This window comes from Anser anser (genome assembly GCF_964211835.1).
Source record: "Anser anser genome assembly, chromosome: 9".
Lineage (NCBI taxonomy): Eukaryota > Metazoa > Chordata > Aves > Anseriformes > Anatidae > Anser > Anser anser.
The window spans coordinates 16,127,354-16,144,271 of NC_139729.1; the positions used below are offsets into that span (position 1 = coordinate 16,127,354).

General features: G+C 56.0%; 2 protein-coding genes across 4 annotated transcripts in view; both read left to right on the plus strand.

Annotated features, from left to right (window-relative positions):
* The window catches only part of ATP13A3 (ATPase 13A3), a 59,194-nt gene extending 58,682 nt beyond the window's left edge, over positions 1-512 (plus strand). The window contains exon 35 of the mRNA XM_083848515.1: positions 374-512. Coding sequence (XP_083704641.1) covers positions 374-390 — 17 coding nt within the window. The 3' untranslated portion in view covers positions 391-512. The remainder of the gene's footprint in view (positions 1-373) is intronic.
* On the plus strand, positions 412-16,871 carry LOC310904183 (uncharacterized protein). Of its 3 annotated transcripts, none has more exons than XM_083848522.1 (2): positions 412-551; positions 14,002-16,871. In XM_083848522.1, the coding sequence occupies exons 1-2, from the start codon at positions 524-526 to the stop codon at positions 15,723-15,725; spliced, it is 1,752 nt and encodes a 583-aa protein (XP_083704648.1). In that variant the 5' UTR covers positions 412-523; the 3' UTR covers positions 15,726-16,871. The 3 variants fall into 3 exon arrangements, with proteins under 3 accessions (XP_083704648.1, XP_083704647.1, XP_083704649.1); XM_083848521.1 differs by lacking the exon at positions 14,002-16,871 and adding an exon at positions 2,719-5,523; XM_083848523.1 differs by lacking the exon at positions 412-551 and adding an exon at positions 10,003-12,852.
* The last annotated feature ends 47 nt before the right edge of the window (positions 16,872-16,918 follow it).

The following is a 16,918-nucleotide window of genomic DNA, read 5'->3' on the forward strand; positions in this document are numbered from 1 at the left end:
AATTTCACCTGCTGCCTTATGAAAGCCATTTTAAAGCCAGACCTTTTACACATGATAGAGACTTGTTCCTACCCTCTGCCATCCAGATAGTCTTTCTGTTCTTTGATGCCTGGGAAGTATTATCTTGCAAAGGCACTTGAGTGAATGATCCTGGTTGTGAGCTGTCACTGTTGTCACAGTCATCTTCACAAAAAACACACAGAAATAAAGACGTCGTTTCCATCTTGCAGCTTACCTTCATTTAAGCACTCATTATTTTCAACTTGAAGACAAGGCGTTTGAAATGCCTGGTTAACAAATTACTTAATTACAAAACCTTAATCATTCAATTTAAAGCTAAGATTATGGTAACATAAAGCTTTTCTCTCTTCAGCGTGCTTCAGACTTTAGGTTTTGCTGGTCTGTGACTGCAGAAGACTTGAACGAAAAACAGAAGCCAAGCGGGTCAACCCTGGACTATCTGGCCAGAGCATTCAGTAGAAAACTTCATTCCTTCCTCAAATTGTTTTGATTCCAATCCTGCATGAAGGGGAAAGAGCAGCCTTGTGAAGGTACATATCAATTGCACTTGATAGCTTAAAATTAACATGTCCACTCCTATGACATCTAATGTGTCTGTGTATCAGACTGCTACATGTTTGAAATTTCTTACCAACCGTAATTCATGCTGAAATACAGATTTTTGACTCTTAACCAGATCTGCGTTGTGCTAGTTGAGGTATGTACTCTACTCTCACTGTTGAAGAAGCTACAAGTGTCTTGTGCTCTTGCATTTGTTGAGACTTCGGATTTTCTCCTGTTTTGTAGTGGTCTCAAATTCTAATGTAGGAGCTGTGTACAGCCTATGGGAACTAGTTGCTCCCACAGCTGAGCGTAGGCAAAATCTGCTCTGAAGCTTGTAATGTTCTTTGGCTGTTCATGGTAGCTACACAAATACGAGTGAAGTGCTGTTATCTAGGGGATGCGTTTTGCTCTTTTACTTCCCATTTAAAGTGCAGAATCATGGTGAAGCCCAATTGCCTGCTATGCTTCTGAGAAGTTCCCTCTTATCCGCCTCTGAAAAGCAGATAAGTTTCTAAAGTACAAAGGTTCAAAATCATTTTTACAAGCTTTTACATTCATCTGAACATGAAAAAGGAAATTAGGCACCATGTTAAATTACTGAACTATTACGGGTGGTGGCAATTACTTGGTGAGACGAGATTCCCAGATTGTCCTGAAGATTGTTTGGCGTGGAAAAGTACTTAGGAAATGTGAAATCTTCAAGCTTCTTAATTTTCCTGACGGTGTCATTTGAGGAGGTTTAGAAAGCCCAATGAGAGCTAGCTTTGCAGCACCGTAGTGCCAGCAGTTGATATCACTGGGTGCCATGTCCATTCCTTCCCTAGGAAGGGATGCTGATTTTACCAGTCTTCAGTTCTCTGAATCTAACAACAACAAAAAAAAAATTAATAATTCCTGTTGCTTTTTTTGACGCAGCAGTTGTTTTTATCCATGGTTTTATGCTTTTGTCAGCAGTTCAGGCACAGGAGAAGCTCAGCTGTCCTACCTGACTCTTTTTTAAGTGATTGGCTTTGTACACGTCTCTCAGGTTTATCCATGGCCCTAGAAAAGGGTATGCTAGGATGGAGCCCTCCTCTCTCCCAGTGTTCCCAGTACTGAAGACTGACACAGTTTTAGCAATTCCAGTTACATCTACAGCAGTCCCAGTTGCTGCTTCTCCTGCGGATCAGCCATTTCCTTGACTCTCAGGTTTCTGATGCATTTGAACTTGCTGGTTTCACTAAGGGGGGCAGTTCTAAAGTAATTCTAAACTGTGAAGGATTTCTGTTTGACTTGGTCTTTGAAATATTATCATTACAGCTACAATGTTTTAATGATTGCTTTCCTGTACCTCTTTGGTTTGGGAATATATGCAGCTTTCAGACTGCGGGGTATGTTTCATGCAGATCCACCTTTACTGGTGCAGCATTCTAGCTAGCATCATAACAATTCATTCCTCTCACTTTGTTTCATTATTTCTAATACTTCTGATAATTTAGTGTTGTGTTAGGTTGTAGAGATGAGACTCGTTCATTGTTAGAGGCTCACTGCTGTCCTTTAATGGATGAGCTCTTGGGTGTTTTTTCAGGCTACATCAAAAATAGTCTGTCTGCTTCTTGTGTGTTCTTGAGCTTTTCCAAGAAGTGATCTCTTACAAATGCTGAGAAATGGTTTAGCAGAACTGTGTGGCGTTACTTAAAATATCACGGGAGTCGTAGGATGCCCTTTTTACCTCCGTTATCTATTTTTGCAGGCTAAACTTTATTTTTAAATTTTAGATAACCTACAAGAAAAATATTGTTGTTGCGGGACCTTCTGATCTTTTAAGATTTTCTATGTATAAAAGCGTAGTGCTTTTCTGTTCAAATAAATACACGCCTTTTGATTACTTAAGCAGTTTCATTTTGATTTTCATACACTTTAATTATACTTGACGAGTACAAATATTAATAGAGAGTACTTGATTTACAATAGGGCTTTGTCTCTACTCTCCATGTAAGCTGAGCGCCTTAGAAATATTTGCAGTCAGCAGCAATAGATTTTTGAAGTTTGTTTTCAAGCCAAGAGAAATTTCATATGTATTTCCACATTTTATGGTATCTTCACACAGTTTTGTCTGCTTAGTTATTAACTACCTGTGATCAAATCCTGACACTCTCTTATCTTTTGTAACAGCTAATGTTTCTGGTGCTTCAGCAAGGATGTTGATGTTTCATTTGTCAGTGATGATCAAGCTTTTCTTCCAGCTGGATGCATCTGTTTGTCCTGAGAAATGTGACTGCTCTTTCAAAAACGCAATTCATTGCTCTGGCCCTCACATAAAAGACCTGGAATCATTAAATCTGCCTCGCAACGTGACAGAAATTCACATAACAAACACTAACGTAACATACTTGCAGGATGTTTTTTCTAGGATGGTAGAGCTGCAGCATCTCATCTTATCTTCAAACAATATCACTCTCATTTCACCAGTGGCTTTTAAAGGCTTGAGAAGGCTGAAAGCCCTCGGACTGCTAGATAACAAGCTGGTTGAACTTCCTCCGGAAGTGTTTGATGACACGGTACACCTTCGGCAATTGATCATTAAAAGTAACAGGCTGAAATCCATCAAAGAGAATCTGTTTGACAGACTAGCCAGTTTGGAGGAGCTTTTCTTGAACAAAAACCAACTAACAGCACTTCCTAGTGGCGTGCTGAAGAAACTTGCCAAACTCAAAGTACTGAACTTGTCAAGAAATTTTTTGGCAGTACTGCCTAGAAATATATTTAGTGCATTAACCAGGCTTGAGAAGCTGATACTGTATTTTAACAGGCTCTCTTCAATTGAGTCTGGTTTGTTTGATAGCCTGAGGGAACTGCTGGAACTCTTCCTGCATTCCAATGACATCCAGTCCATCGCCCCTGATGCCTTTCATCAACTTCAGAAGCTCAGAAGACTAACGCTCTCCAGAAACAAACTTGAGGTTTTGCCTCCCGGGCTCTTTCTGCACTTGCATGACCTGTCTAAATTGACCTTGTACAGGAACCCACTGAAGTCTCTTCCAGAAGTATTGTTTGGAGAAATGAGGAATCTTGGTAGCCTGTGGCTGTATCACACACAGCTCTCAATGATACCAGATTTTGTGTTCCGTAACTTGACAAACTTAGAGCTTCTCGTGCTGAGTTTTAATCCAGAGCTCAGTGTTCTTCCTAGGAACGCATTCAGTGGTCTGAAAGAACTGCGGGGCCTTTCTCTGCATACAAATAATATTTCCAGTCTGCCGGAGGGCATCTTCCTGGGCCTTCAGAAACTGCAGAACATTTCCCTTTTTGATTCCAGGCTTGAGTTTCTTCCGAGAAACCTCTTTCATAATCTCAAGCACCTTCAGAAAGTTTACCTCAATAGTACCAAGCTGCAGTCTCTTCCTGGAGATTTCTTTGTCGCCTTACCTGAGCTGCAAGAAGTATTCCTTGATGGCAACCCTTGGAGATGTGATTGCCAGATTCTTGGCTTCCAAGAGTGGCTCCAGAAGAGCAAGGAGATAGTAAAAGAAGTGCAATCTGTAGTGTGTGACAGCCCACTCTCTCTAAGGAACATCTCTCTGGTGGCTCTAACAGATCAGCACCTGCAGTGCCTGCCAGCCACAGCCACCGCATACCAGACGTTTGGGTCAACTTACTCCCAGACTGTGACTTCTCTTGTGACAGAGCACTTGAAATCATCTTGGAAGACAACTGTGACGGCAGCGTCCAACATAGATGCCAGCACACCCACGTCAATTCCTCTTGCAACTCCAGGTTTTACCTATTCACAGGCTCAAGGTGTTGAACAGTTAGGCTTTCATGTCTCAGGTGTTCCAACCCGAACTTCTCCCAGCACCATAGTAGAAACCAACAGTGTCAGAGGAACAGATTTAACTACTCTTGCCTGGTGGGATGAGTTGCCAGCCCGCAAGAGTGCTGAGCCACTTACTAATAGCAGGGTTGTCTATTGTCAGCTATTCTTCTGCCTTCACAGTTTGGTTTTAGCACTCCAGACTGTCACCGTTGTGCTCAGTCTTTGTGTAGTGGGCAAAATCAGGCAACACTTCCACTCCAGAAAGATTCCTGCTCAGCCTGTAGTTCTGACAAGTTTTTTAAAAAGGTAGAGGGTACCAGCTATGGAGAGGATTAGGAGCGTTGCTCTGTTCAATTTGAGCGTTCGGACGGTTCACATTTGGTTCAGATATGGATTACAAATCTTCACAGCAAGAACCATAAATGCTGTGTCTATACAACGTAATTAAAATATGCTTTTATATACCTTACAGTGTTTGCCAAAGCTGATTGTAATCACTGTACGTTGCTACAGCGCTTGGTGTACAAACTCAGAGGGAGAGCTGACAGAAAAGCCGTGGTCACCTCTGCACAGAGCTCAGGCCTTTGGTCGACGTGCTGCTGGCTTCCTGCAGCCCTGTCCCTGCCAAATGCCCTGCTTTGCTGCTGTGCTTGTGCTGCTTCGACAGGAGAGGTGTTTCTGAGTGACTGGCTTGCGGAAACAAGTTCTCCATTTGGAAGAAAAAAATGGGATCAGCGTAGGGAGGCGTCTGTGGGAGCACTGCTGTAACTTGTTTAAAGGTTGCCTGTAGGACTCCAAATGCTGTTTCGCCTCTTATCTCTTTCCTGAGAAAGCAAATGGTGTTTTGGGGAGGACGTGCTGGAAAATAGCTTTTAAAAAGGACAGGGGGAGGGAGTGGAGGCGAGGGGGGAGAATGGTATGTCCTTGTTTTCGCTTTCTATTCTCAGCCCCTTTCCAGCATGTAGGAGGAAGAAGGTGATGTCTGTTACCATTCACAGCTGATTGTGTTTTCCTGTTAGCCAGAGGAAGCTAAGAAAGATGTTGGTCTAGAAGTATAACCTTGGTGAATTCAGTTGTTTGGTTGGTTTTGAAACTTCGTACCATCACTACAAATCTGAATTTTAAGTAAACGCCTTAATCGTTAAATTCTGACCGGACGTCTGAAAAGCAGGGCTTTATTCACTGCGCGCTGCAGTGTCTGGAAGCTGGAGTACAAGGCAGATGCACAGGACCAAAGCTCAGCTCCGCAGCAGCATGGCTGGTCACAGAGTTGGCACTGATGGTCCCTCCTGGGCTCGGCTGCGAGCCGTTGGCGTGCAGCACAGCGTAGGAGGCTGGCCTCATCTGAGGCCCTGAGGTGTCAGCGCCTGTTTGAAGCTGGCTGCGGCGCATACGCCTGTCTGACTTCAGGAGGCAATAGCTGTGGCTTTGTCTCTGCAAAAAGTCAGAAGCGAGCTGTGCTTCGTCAGAGTCACCCGGCGTGCAGGCGTGAGAAAGGCATGCTCAGTCCCAGGGCTCCTTACACCTTCCCGGGACGCAGCCTTGCGCCCTGACTTCCAGCTCTTTCAAGTGTTTGATGTACAAAGGCAGCCACTAGACAACAGTGTGGGTTTTGGTCTTCCTACTGAAATGCTGATGAATATCTCGAATTATATGAATATTCTAGGTTGTAAGTAGACTGGTAGCTGTTGGGTGGCGTGTGCTTCTTTGGTGGCTCTTAGATTTAACTATTAGTTTTTATCTTAATTACATTACTTAGCTTGTTCTTAAAAGCTCTGCCCTTGCGCTCAGAAGCTAGGGCTGGATTAAAGAGCCCCTGGATGTGGCTTGCCTGCTCAGGTATGAAACCCTGTTATCTAGGAGTCCTTTTGTAGCCTTGCTGATATTTGAACTAAGAGGCCTTTCCTGGGGTGTTAAATAGCAGTTGTCTTGCTTGTGAGGTCTAAAATTTAGCAGGCCTGGCAGTAGTTAGAGACATCTCTGAAGGAGGAGGAATGTGACTGCAGTTAGTGTGAAGCAGACTGGGGTTAGATTCATGAACAGAAGCCCCAGAATATTTTATTGCAATGTATTTAGATGGGAAGCACAAAAACAACATGAAAGCTTTGGGTGGCGGTTCTGGCTCGTTGCAAGTTAGCACTTAAAAAGAGGCAATTAGTACAAATTTAGGTTCCTCTCGGACAACTGTAATGACCACTTAGGGTTCTGCCAGCTCCAGGGCTGTCATATTGGTGCCACGCAAGCATCTGCTTTCAGCAGGCAGGAGATAAGTGTAATCTGGGCTAGCGAGGAAATTGTACAAGCTGTGCTGGTCGCTGCTTTCCTTGGTGCAGCACTGAAGGAATGGGCTCACAGCGTAAGGCACTTGGATGCATGCTGGTTTCTAAGAAAAAGCGAGAGTTTAATTGCTGTGCTGACATACAGCAGGCTCTCTGCTTGTCCAATCTGTCCTGAGTGGGCAGGGTGCACAAGAGCAGCAGGTAAGGAGCAGCTCCCAGCTTTTTTGAGTCTTCATTTGGCTGCCCCAGCCCCCAAATGAGGCCAGCTCGGTCTCCTTTGGCTCACTTGCTGCAATCGCTCAGCTCTGGCACGTGGGGGCTTTGGCATGTTGCTGTGTACAGTCAGGCACTAAGAGGAGGATGATTTGTCTTTGCATGCTGTCATCGGGCTTTCCCCACTCTTGAGCCAGACAGGGGAAGTGAAGTCAGCAGACAACAAAAGGCTGGAGCAATACGACCTTGGGGTGTTTCACCAAGCCTTCCTTTCTCCCCTGTGACAGGGATGTCATGTTTTGTCCTGCTTCTGATTCACTACTTGTTGCCCAGCATAGCTCAGCCTGTCCTGGAAATCTCCTCTGGCCTGGAAAATCCAAGGAAATCCTTATTTATATCCTGTATCCGTCTATCCTGGCAAAGGGACTCTCCTGCAGGTCAGCGTGACCGCAGATGTGGCAGAAGGGCAGGCAGCAGTGAGGGCTCCTTGGGGAAAAAAGCACACGGCAAGGCTTTCCTGAGCCTGCAGCTCCTGAGGGGGGGACCGAGAGGTGGAAGAGGTTGGGGGGGCCCGATCCTCTGCCAGGCTGGGTGCAGGTGGGGGCGAGGCGTGACTGCGTGCTGCACCCGGGGAGCAAGCCCCACGCCCCTGGCTGCGGTACAGGCGGGGGACGCAGAGCCGTGGTTTACAGCTGTGCGTTAACCAGACCTCTGTGTCCAGGAATCGCCTCGGGGTCTGAATCCTCATAGGCGTGCTTGGAGTACGTCAAGTGGGGCTTGTCCAAGGTTTTCTGTAATGTACTCTGAGGCTTTTTTTCCTGTGGCTGCGGCTCCTGCTCTCTCCACGCCGCAGCAGCCGTGCGGGGCAGAGGGAGCACGCAGCGTGCTTGCAGTGCGATGTCACTGCAGGTGCTGCTCTCTGCTCGTTGGGGCCGAGCCTGCTGCGTCCCCTCCTAGCAGCCCGACGGGTGAGGAAGCCAGTCCCTGTTGCCTTTCCTCTCCCTGTAACCTGCCTGGTCCCTGGCTGCTGTCCTGCATCCCCTGGTGCCTCTGCCCTTCCCATTTTGCCTCTGCCCCATGGGATCAGCGACTGTTTGAGGGCCTTTGTTGCTGCTCACAGAGGTGAGCGAGCTCAAGTGCCCTACTCACTGCAGCTTGCTCGGACACGCAACCTGGTACAGGTTGTTCCCTTGGTGCGTCCTCTCCTGTGCCAGCTCTCCAGCACACAGCCGCTGGATCGGGGGCTGCGTTCACATCCCGCTCCTCCCTGTCCCAGGGGCAAGGAGGAGCAGGGTGGTGGCAAACGTGCTCAGAGGCATTGGCTGAGAAGACACCCAGCAGCACTCCGGCGTTCAAGAATTCGTGCAAAAGCCAGCTGAGAGGCAGGAGCTCTGGGATCCTCTGGCTGACGTTACAGAGAATTGGCTGTCCCTCCTCCAGGCCTTGGACCAGAGCATCTCGCCTGGGGGAGCTGATTCAGCAGCTGGGAGAGGGGAGCGCAGCATTTCCTAGGGATTACAGAATCGCCGGGGAGGAGATGGGACTGACGCCACGCACCCAGGGGCTGAGGCTGTAAGCGCCAGTGTTTACAAACTCTCAAAGTGAGCTGGAGGCCTGAAGCTCCACTGCAGAGGCGAGCAAGCCCTGGGGTCAAATTGGTTGAGGTCGCAGCCCCTTGCTGGGTGTTCCCAGGCCCGTGAGCCCTCACCCAGCCGTTTGGGCTGCTGTGTGCTAGCTTTGTGAGGTGGGGGTCTCACAACTGCACCAGGGGGCATCCTGCCACCAGGCTTGGCCCCCCCATGAGCTATTGCTAGTGTCAGACCCTCGTCCTTCTCTGTGCTGTGCCAGATGTCAGCTGTGCGTTTGTTTCTCTCTGGATGGAAAAAGGCCCAGGGTAGGGAGCTGGGGCTTGCTGGGGCCTTCCCAGAGAGGTGGGAGAGCTGAGTGGGTGACAACGAGGGCCTGAGGCAGGGCCTGGCCCCCTGCGCTGGTGTCAGGGCTGGGAGCAGGGTCCGAAGCCCCCCCGGACCAGCTCCAGGGACGACCTCACAGCACAGGCCTCCCCTGCCTCCCGCTCTGCCCTGTCCTCCCCCGGCTCTCGACGCCCGCGCCGCCATCGGACAAGCTCTTTCCGCTTCGGATTATCGCTCCTCCGGGCGGCTTTGGCTGCAGGCCCCGCATTCCTTCCAGCCTAGCGCTGCCCTGGGCCCGGGCCAAGCCCTGCGTGCTGCTATTGCAGGGAGAAACCGGCCCCAGCGCTGCTGCGGTCCTGCCGGCCAGGCGAGCCCTGCTGGGGCTCATGTTTGTAAACGCTCACCTTGAGGGGTTTGCTGGGTCTTAGGCTGGTGCCTGGGTGGAAAGGGCAAGCCTGAGGCCCACATTGCTGCTCCCCCAGAGGGAGGGATGCTCCTGGGTGCCCCCTCCACAGCCCTGCCCCTGAGCGCCCTGAAGGCAGGGTACATGCCTGTCCCTCGAGGCGGCCGCAGTGGGATGTCCTGTACCGTGAGCAGTACCATGAGCCCTCCGTGCCTCAAGCAGGTGCCCAAAAATAGCCTGGGGCTGGATCCCTGGTCCTGTGGAGGAAATCTCTTGTTTGGGCTCTTAAAAGGGGTGTGTGTGCGTTGGGGCAGGGGCTGCTAGTGCCTCCCGCATGGAGGGTTAGGGCTCAGCACAGCTTTCTGAGGACCCAGTGCACTTCACCCATCGGTCGCGCTCAAGCCTACGTGAGCTGCAGCACGGCTGGGGCCGTCTGTCCTCCCGTGCTCTGGGCTGGAGCACGGCGGGGACCCTTCCCCTGGCCCACGGCCCAGCGCTCAGCCCTCCTCCTCCTCTGCTTCACAGAGCAGGCCCTGGCCCCGTGCCCTCAGCCAGCCGCTCCACGAGCACTTGGGGAGGAGGTGGGGGCTCCTCTGAGCACCACGGGTGGTTTGCAGGAGTACAAAATACCTGGGGGGGTCCCAGCCTGGTGCTGTAGAGGGCAGGGGGTCCAGACATGCCCGATGCAGGTTCCTGCAGGTCCCAGGACTGTTCAGCAGGGAACCCCAGGAGCATATCCCTGCATCCTTCTGCTGCAGAGGGGGACTCCAGGACTGGGGGGGGGGGGGGGACGGGGGGGGGGGATGGCAATGAGGCCGGCCATGGGGTGGGGATGTGGCTGCTGGGCTGCACAGCAGTGCTGTGTGGGTGAGCACGCTCAGCTGTTTGGCAGATGAGTAATGCTCCTTTCTGGCCAAGCCCACAAGCTGCTAATTTTAGTGATTACTTGATTTTTTCCAAGCTGTCTTGAGTCCCTTGGTGATTCAGAGCCGCCCAGCTTTGCTGCGCCCGCAGCCCCGGCCGTGTGAATGTGCTGGGAGCGTGCCAGCACGGATGCAGCCGGGACAGTCCCGCTGTACGGCTGCGAGGCACAAACCTACCCAGCCATGCGTGATGCTTCTCTGCTGGGGCTTGGGGGTACCAGGAGAAAGGGGCTGCTTAGGGCGAGCTCCCCTTCCCTGCCTGCATCCACTCCTCTCCTTGTGTGTAGCCTGGGGCTGTGTGGTGAGGCTGGCTTCTCCTCATGTCATCCCTCTAGGGGTGCCCCACAACTGCCCCTCCCGGCCCTTTACTGGTTCATGCATGGACATCTCTGCTCTGTTCCCCACCTATCGTGTAGGTGCTGCTCTGCACCAGGATTCCCAGCTGGGTGTCCCCTGGGGTGGATGGGACTGTTCCCTGTGTGCCTGGTCCCTGGGGTGCAGCGTGGGGCTCTGGAAGCTGGCAGCTCTTTGCCTTTCCTCCCGCTGGGAGAGCATACACGAGCCCACAGTCACCCCAGAAGGAAGCTTGTCAGTGCTGGGTTTCAGGCAGTGCTGTTACAGGGCAGTCATCACCATAACCTGTGATTTATCTGCTTCCCCTGCTCCTGGGAGCAGGGTGTTTGGGGATGCAGCCATCCCATGCCCCAGCTCTCACGGTGCAGTACCCATCGCTGCATCCCCCCCCATCACTACTGCTGGGGCTGTGCTGCTGGAAGGAGCTGAGTCCGACATTCTTCTGTCGGCCTGGGTTCGGAGCGGTGGTTTTCCAGCAGCGCTGGGTTTTGATTTCTGTGTTGTTTTGCTGAAAAGCTGTGTGCTTCTAGGGTGAGTCAGAGCAGGCAGGAGCCCAGCGGCGCTGGCGCTGGCGGTGGGCAGGCAGAGCTGGCCGATAAGGGTGCGATAGGGCTGGGCGAGCCCTGCTCCGTGCCAGGGCTGCAGGGAAGGGGCAGCTCCCAGGCCCGCTGCCTGACCTCCAGCTGCATCACTCGGAAGGAAACGGGGAATTTAGTTTGGGAACTGCGGTGCTGGGAAAATCTGCTGTGTCAATGGCACGTACATAAAGTACTCGTGGGCAGTGTTTTCAAAATGCCCCTTCTCCGTGCCCAAATCCCCAAGTTTTGCCCTGGGAGCAGGCAGACAAGCAGCAGGGGATGCTGTGAGGGTAGCACCAGCCTGGGTGCCCGCTGCCTGGCAGGGAGGGGCCTGCGGCCACCATGTCCCACAGCCGCCGGGCCCCCCACGCTCGGCTCCCATGGGGCACCTATTAGATCTGGCATGTCAGCGGCGGCTGCCTCCAGCTGCGGTCCTGCTTCCCACCCTCTTCCCACGATCCCTGTCTGAGTGTGGCTGGAAACTCCCCTCTCCGGCCCTGCAGTTTGTGTTGTTTACCTCATTTTTGTCCCCACCGTGAGCAGGGTCCCTGTCCCCTGCGTGCTGCCAGCCCTGGCCTCACAGCACCCTGCTGCGCGGGATGGGAGCAGCCTTCCTGCCGGGGCGGCAGCGGGCAGGGGGAGGCTGCACCCAGCGCCCGGCCTTCGGAGCCAGCACCGCGTGGTTCCCATCTCGGGCAGCTCGTTAGGGCCGGCTGGGGCCTGAGCAGGGCCTGCTGGAAATGTGGGTGGGCTGAGACGGGATTAGAGGCTGTAGGGAAGTCCAGCTGCCCCGTGGTTAGCACGGGGCTGCTGCTGGCTCGGAAAAAGGGGCCACGCACATCGGTTTTCCCTCACTGTCAGCTCCCAAACCTCCGCTCTTGGCTGCTGCTGGATCGGGCCTATGGGGCTGACAGGGACAGGTGGGCAGGGGGCAGCTGGGGACAGTGGCAGGGACCAAAGCCACCCCCATGGGTCTCTGTGGGCTGGGGGGGCACGGGGAGGGCTGGCAGTGGGCACCCCGAAGGAAGGACCGGGCTGGGAGGGGAGCTTGTTCCCTGCTCCCCAACCCCTGGGTGCTGGTCTCCATCCCCCTGTGCCGGGGCTGCTGAGGAAGGAGAGCAGCGTGGGGCAGTGCCTGCGGGCACCCTGTGGGTTTGCTTCTCCTTTTGGGGCAGCAGATGAGAGCTGCAACCCCGGGTGGACGTGACCTCGTGGGTGGGTGATGCTGGGGCACCTCGGGAGCTGCAGGGAGCCCAGCTGCTCATCCCAACCCTTTCTGCTGCGGCGGGATAGCCCCAGTGTGCTGCTGCGGGGTGGTCCCGGGCATGGCCACGGGTCCTGAATCTCGCAGGGGCTGTAGCAAATGAAGAAAGCACTGCGCATACACCGAGGTGATGCCGTGGAGGAGCCCCGGTGTCTGTGTGACAGCCAGGGGCAGGGCGGTGCCACGGGGGCCTGGCCTCACCTGCCTCCATGGGTCACAGCCCCCAGCTGTGTTCTGGGGGCTCCCGGGGCCCAGCTGCACCCTGGGCACTGGCTGACGTGTGCGGCGTGTTCTCGGGGCTGGCTGCTGCTCTTCAGGCGAGGGGCCTGGGGCTCACGAGTGAGAAACCAGCATCTCCGTCTTCGAGACAATTGCTCTGTTTGCTGAGGAAATGCGAGTTGGAAACGGCTCTGCTGCAGCGATTTCCGTAACCCCGCCGCTGCCCCTGTGCTGATTCATTGATTTGGACGGGTTATATACTGGGAGGGGAAGCGTGAACCACACTCGGCTCTCCTGCCAGCACGGAGCTGTGCTCACTCGGTGCTCGCGGCTGCAGGACACTCGGGTAAGTCTCCTCTCCGCTGCTGGCCCCGCCAGCATCACCCTGGGCCCACGGACCCCTGGGGCAGTTCTGAGAGGTGGGAGCGTGGCAGAGTGACGTGCATGCTGAGCACCTTTGGATTAGATGGAGATGTTTGTCTTGTAAGGGGTTCTCCAATAAACTGAGTCTGCTTACGCATTGTGGGAGCTGATATAGTCATAGAGTCAAAGTATATTAAATAATAACCTGTAAAGAATACGGAGCGGGGGCAGGATCAAAATTTAGGGGGCCTGCGGTTAGAACCACCTGGATGCTGAGGGGCTAGATATTCATCTCCTCGGTCTGTAAGTTTTTGTCCCTAAAAAGAGAAAGGGAGAGAAATTGTTTTCAGCTGTCTTTCGTGAACCGTGCTCCAGCTTGGATGTTCTGTACGCTCGCTTAACAGGGAGTGACATGAGCAGGGCTTTTGATGTGCAAAGCGTTTGGTGGAGTTTATAAACGGCTTGCCATAAACAAAATTGTTCTGGGATGCATATTGTTTCCATATGTGAGACACAAGCTGCGCTGGCTTTTCGAGGGCTCCTCCCTCCCCTGCAGCAACAGGCGCTTCCCCGGCGCTTTGCGCTCTCAGACCTGCCTGGCCGAGCCCTGCTCCGTGTCTGGGGGAGCCGCGGGTTTCTTCCTGCCTTGTGCCACCGGGAGCTGCCAGCCGGGCACCAGGCTGCTGCCCTACTCTGTGAGAAGCTCCCAGGTTGGGGAAGGTGCCCCTGGTGCGCTGAGAGATGATGGCTGTGCTCAGGGACCTGCCCATGGCAGGGGGTTGGAGTTGGATGAACTTTAAGGTCCCTTCCAACCCATCCCAGCTGAGGCTGGTACCCACTGGCTGGGGGCTCCCCGCCGCTCGGGGCTGTGCTGCTGGGACCAGCTCACCGCGCTCACTGCAAAACAGGAAACCACACTCCTGCCGCTGGGAGAGCAGGCACGGGGGACGCCAGGGATGCCACTAATAGCTGTGGTGTGGCAGCGCGGCGCCGCAGCCCCGGCTCTGCCCTGCCTGTCCCCAGCCGTGCTGGGAGGCGTGCGGCCAGCCCCACTTCGCAGAGGGAGGCAGCACCATCCCTGGCGGGGCTGGCAAAGCACTGTGCTGAGCCTCCTCCTTTGTTTTTGCCGCAGGCCCCATGGAGCAGGGAAGCTGGCGGCTGCTGCTGCTGCTGGTGGGCTTCCAGCTTGCCCGCGGGCAGTGCCCGGAGCAGTGCCAGTGCATCCGCACCGCCCAGGTGGAGTGCTCCGGCGCCGGCATCACCGCCGTCCCCAGCCCCATCCCCGCCAACGCCATGACCCTCCAGATCATCAACACGCGCATCACCGAGCTGGGCGAGGCATCCTTCGGCAACGCCTCCCTGCTGATCGGGCTGCGCATCGAGAAGAACAACCTGTCACGCGTCAGCCCCGGGGCCTTCCGGCACCTGCCCGACCTGCGCTACCTCAGCCTGGCCAGTAACAAGCTGCAGGAGCTCCCGGTGCAGGTCTTCCAGCCCCTGGGCAAGCTGGAATTGCTGCTCCTCTCCAGCAACCAGCTGCTGCGCGTGGAGCCCTCGCACTTCGCCCACCTGAGCAACCTGAAGGAGCTGCAGCTGCACGGGAACAACCTGCACGAGCTGACGGAGGGGGTGTTCGACCAGCTCGCCAGCCTCACCAAGCTCAACCTGGCCCGGAACAACATCGACCGCCTGCCGCCCCAAGCCTTCGAGCGGCTGCCGCGGCTGCAGGTGCTGCGGCTCTACGAGAACCGGCTCCGGCAGATCCCGGCGGGTGCCTTCGATGGGCTGCCCGAGCTGCAGGAGCTGGGGCTGCACCAGAACCAACTGGAGACGCTGTCCCCAGAGCTCTTCGTGCACAACGGGAACCTGCAGAAGCTCTACCTCTCCAACAACCTCCTCACCGCCCTGCCTGGCGGCGTCTTCCTGCCCCTGCGCGCGCTCTCCAAAATCACCCTGCATGTCAACCGCCTGCGCGACATCTCCCCGGCGGCCTTCGGCCCCATGCCCAACCTGAGGGAGCTGTGGCTCTACGAGAATGAGCTCGCCTCCCTCCCCGCCGCCGTCTTCAGCAACCTCACCCAGCTGCAGCTCCTGGTCCTGAGCAAGAACCAGCTCCGCACGCTGGCCCCGGGGGCTTTCCGGGGCCTGGGCGAGCTGCTGGAGCTGTCCCTGCACTCCAACGCCCTGCGCCGCCTGGACGCCGAGGCGCTGGGGGGGCTGCCCAAGCTGCAGAACATCTCCCTGCAGAACAACCGGCTGCAGACGCTGCCCCGGGGCCTCTTCGCCGCCACCCCGGGGCTGCGGCACCTCCAGCTGCACGCCAACTCCCTGGAGAACCTGCCCGCCGGCATCTTCTCCCCGCTGGCCGCCCTGCGGGAGGTGAAGCTGCACAACAACTCGTGGCGCTGCGACCAGGGCATCCTGCCCCTGCGCGCCTGGCTGGAGGCCAACCCCCACAAGGTGGGTGAGACCCCCCCGCTCTGCGCCCAGCCGCCCCCCCTGCGGGGAGCGCCCATCGCCGGGCTGCGGCAGGACCAGCTCCCCGCCACCCCGCCCGGCCCCACGGCCGGCACCCCGCTCCCTGCCCTCCCCTCCAAGGGGACATCGCCGGGGGGCACCCAGGCGGGCTCCCCCACGGCACCACCGCCGGTCACCCCCAGGCCCCAGGAGGAGGAAGAGGAGGAGGAAGGAGGGGGGCGCTGGGGGCTGACCCGCCTGCAGAGCGGGGTGGTGGTGGCCGTCATCGTGCTGGTGTGCGTGGCCCTGCTCTGCGCTCTGGTGGCGCTGGTGGCTTACAGCTGTAGGAAGAAGAGCCACGTCGTGCTGATGAGGATGAAGGCGCCCAACGAAGCCTGAGTCCCCAGCAGACCCTTTGGGGAGCGGTGCTGGGGGGGTGTCCCCTCCCCGTGGGGACAAGGGACCTGAGAGCTGGACGGGCCAGCATCACCCCGCGTGCCATATCCCCCTCTGCTGCTCTGCTTTGCCGTGTCCCTGCTCTGCAGCAGGGTGTCACCTGCCGGTGTCCCCCTTGTCTGCACTGTCCCCAGACCCTCCTGCCTCCTGCGCAGCCCCTGTGCTCGCTCCCTTCCTGGGGGCCAGCAGCCAGGGCGTGGGGGCTGAGCTCTGAGCAGGGGCTGCCCGGAGCAGAGCAGGGAGCCGCAGCCTGGCCATGGAGCACTGGGACTTCTCCTCCTTCACCTCACATCGTCCCTGGAGCGACGCCTGCTGCTTGCCCCGCACTGCCTGTTGTCCCCTCGTCCCCCCACGCCTTCAGCCTCTGCCCGTGCCGGGGCACACGGGCACGAAGCCATCACACAGGGCCGGGAGCCGGGCGCACGCCCTCGCCCCGAGGAAGGCCGTGTGCCTTTGTAGCTCAAAGGGGCTGGGCGGCCTCCGCTTGGCCCCCAGCCCAGGCGGGCGCCACGGCAGCACAGCCGAGTGACTTGGCCGCGTCCACGCCGCCCGCCCTGCCTGCAGGCAGCACGGCGAGAGCAGAGCGCCCTGCCCTGCCCTGCCTCGGGCAGCCTCTCGGCCCCGCACGCTTGTGCTTGCCCTGCCAGCAGCACTGCGGGGCTGCCTGCGTGTCCTGGGTGCTGCAGCATGGCCACAACCCAGCTGCGCGCTGCCACCAGCCCTCCTGTGTCCCTGCCTGGCAAAGCTGCAGCCTCTCCTCTCCCTGCTCCCGCCCCGCGGTGCCCCTGCTCCGCGCCTGGCCCTGCCGGCAGCCTGAGCGGTGCTGGGGCACGGGGCAGCACGAGCGGCACCGGGCTGCACGGGAATGGTGCTACAGGACAAGGGTCGCAGTGGGTGCGCACCCCATCGTCTGGGCTGCCCACGGTGCTCTGTGAGGCAGTGTTGGTGCAAACAGACCCGTGCTCGTGTATGTGATGGGATGCTTCTTCGGGCTGGGACCTGCACGACGGCTAGAAACATGGGACTGTGCCTTGGGGCTGTTTGGTACTGCTCTGTGATCGCCCATTAAAGCACGGTTGTCCATCTCTAGTGCCAAGAGTTCTTTGTTTGCTCCTCTGCATTGAGTGGCGTCCTTG

What these genes read in the sequence shown, in the direction of transcription:
- LOC310904183 (XM_083848521.1), top strand. Translation starts at nt 524, where the DNA reads ATGAAGGGGAAAGAGCAGCCTTGTGAAG. An exon ending in GAAAGAGCAGCCTTGTGAAG is followed by an intron (nt 552 to 2,718) that starts GTACATATCAAT and finishes CTTTTGTAACAG; the next exon opens with CTAATGTTTCTGGTGCTTCA.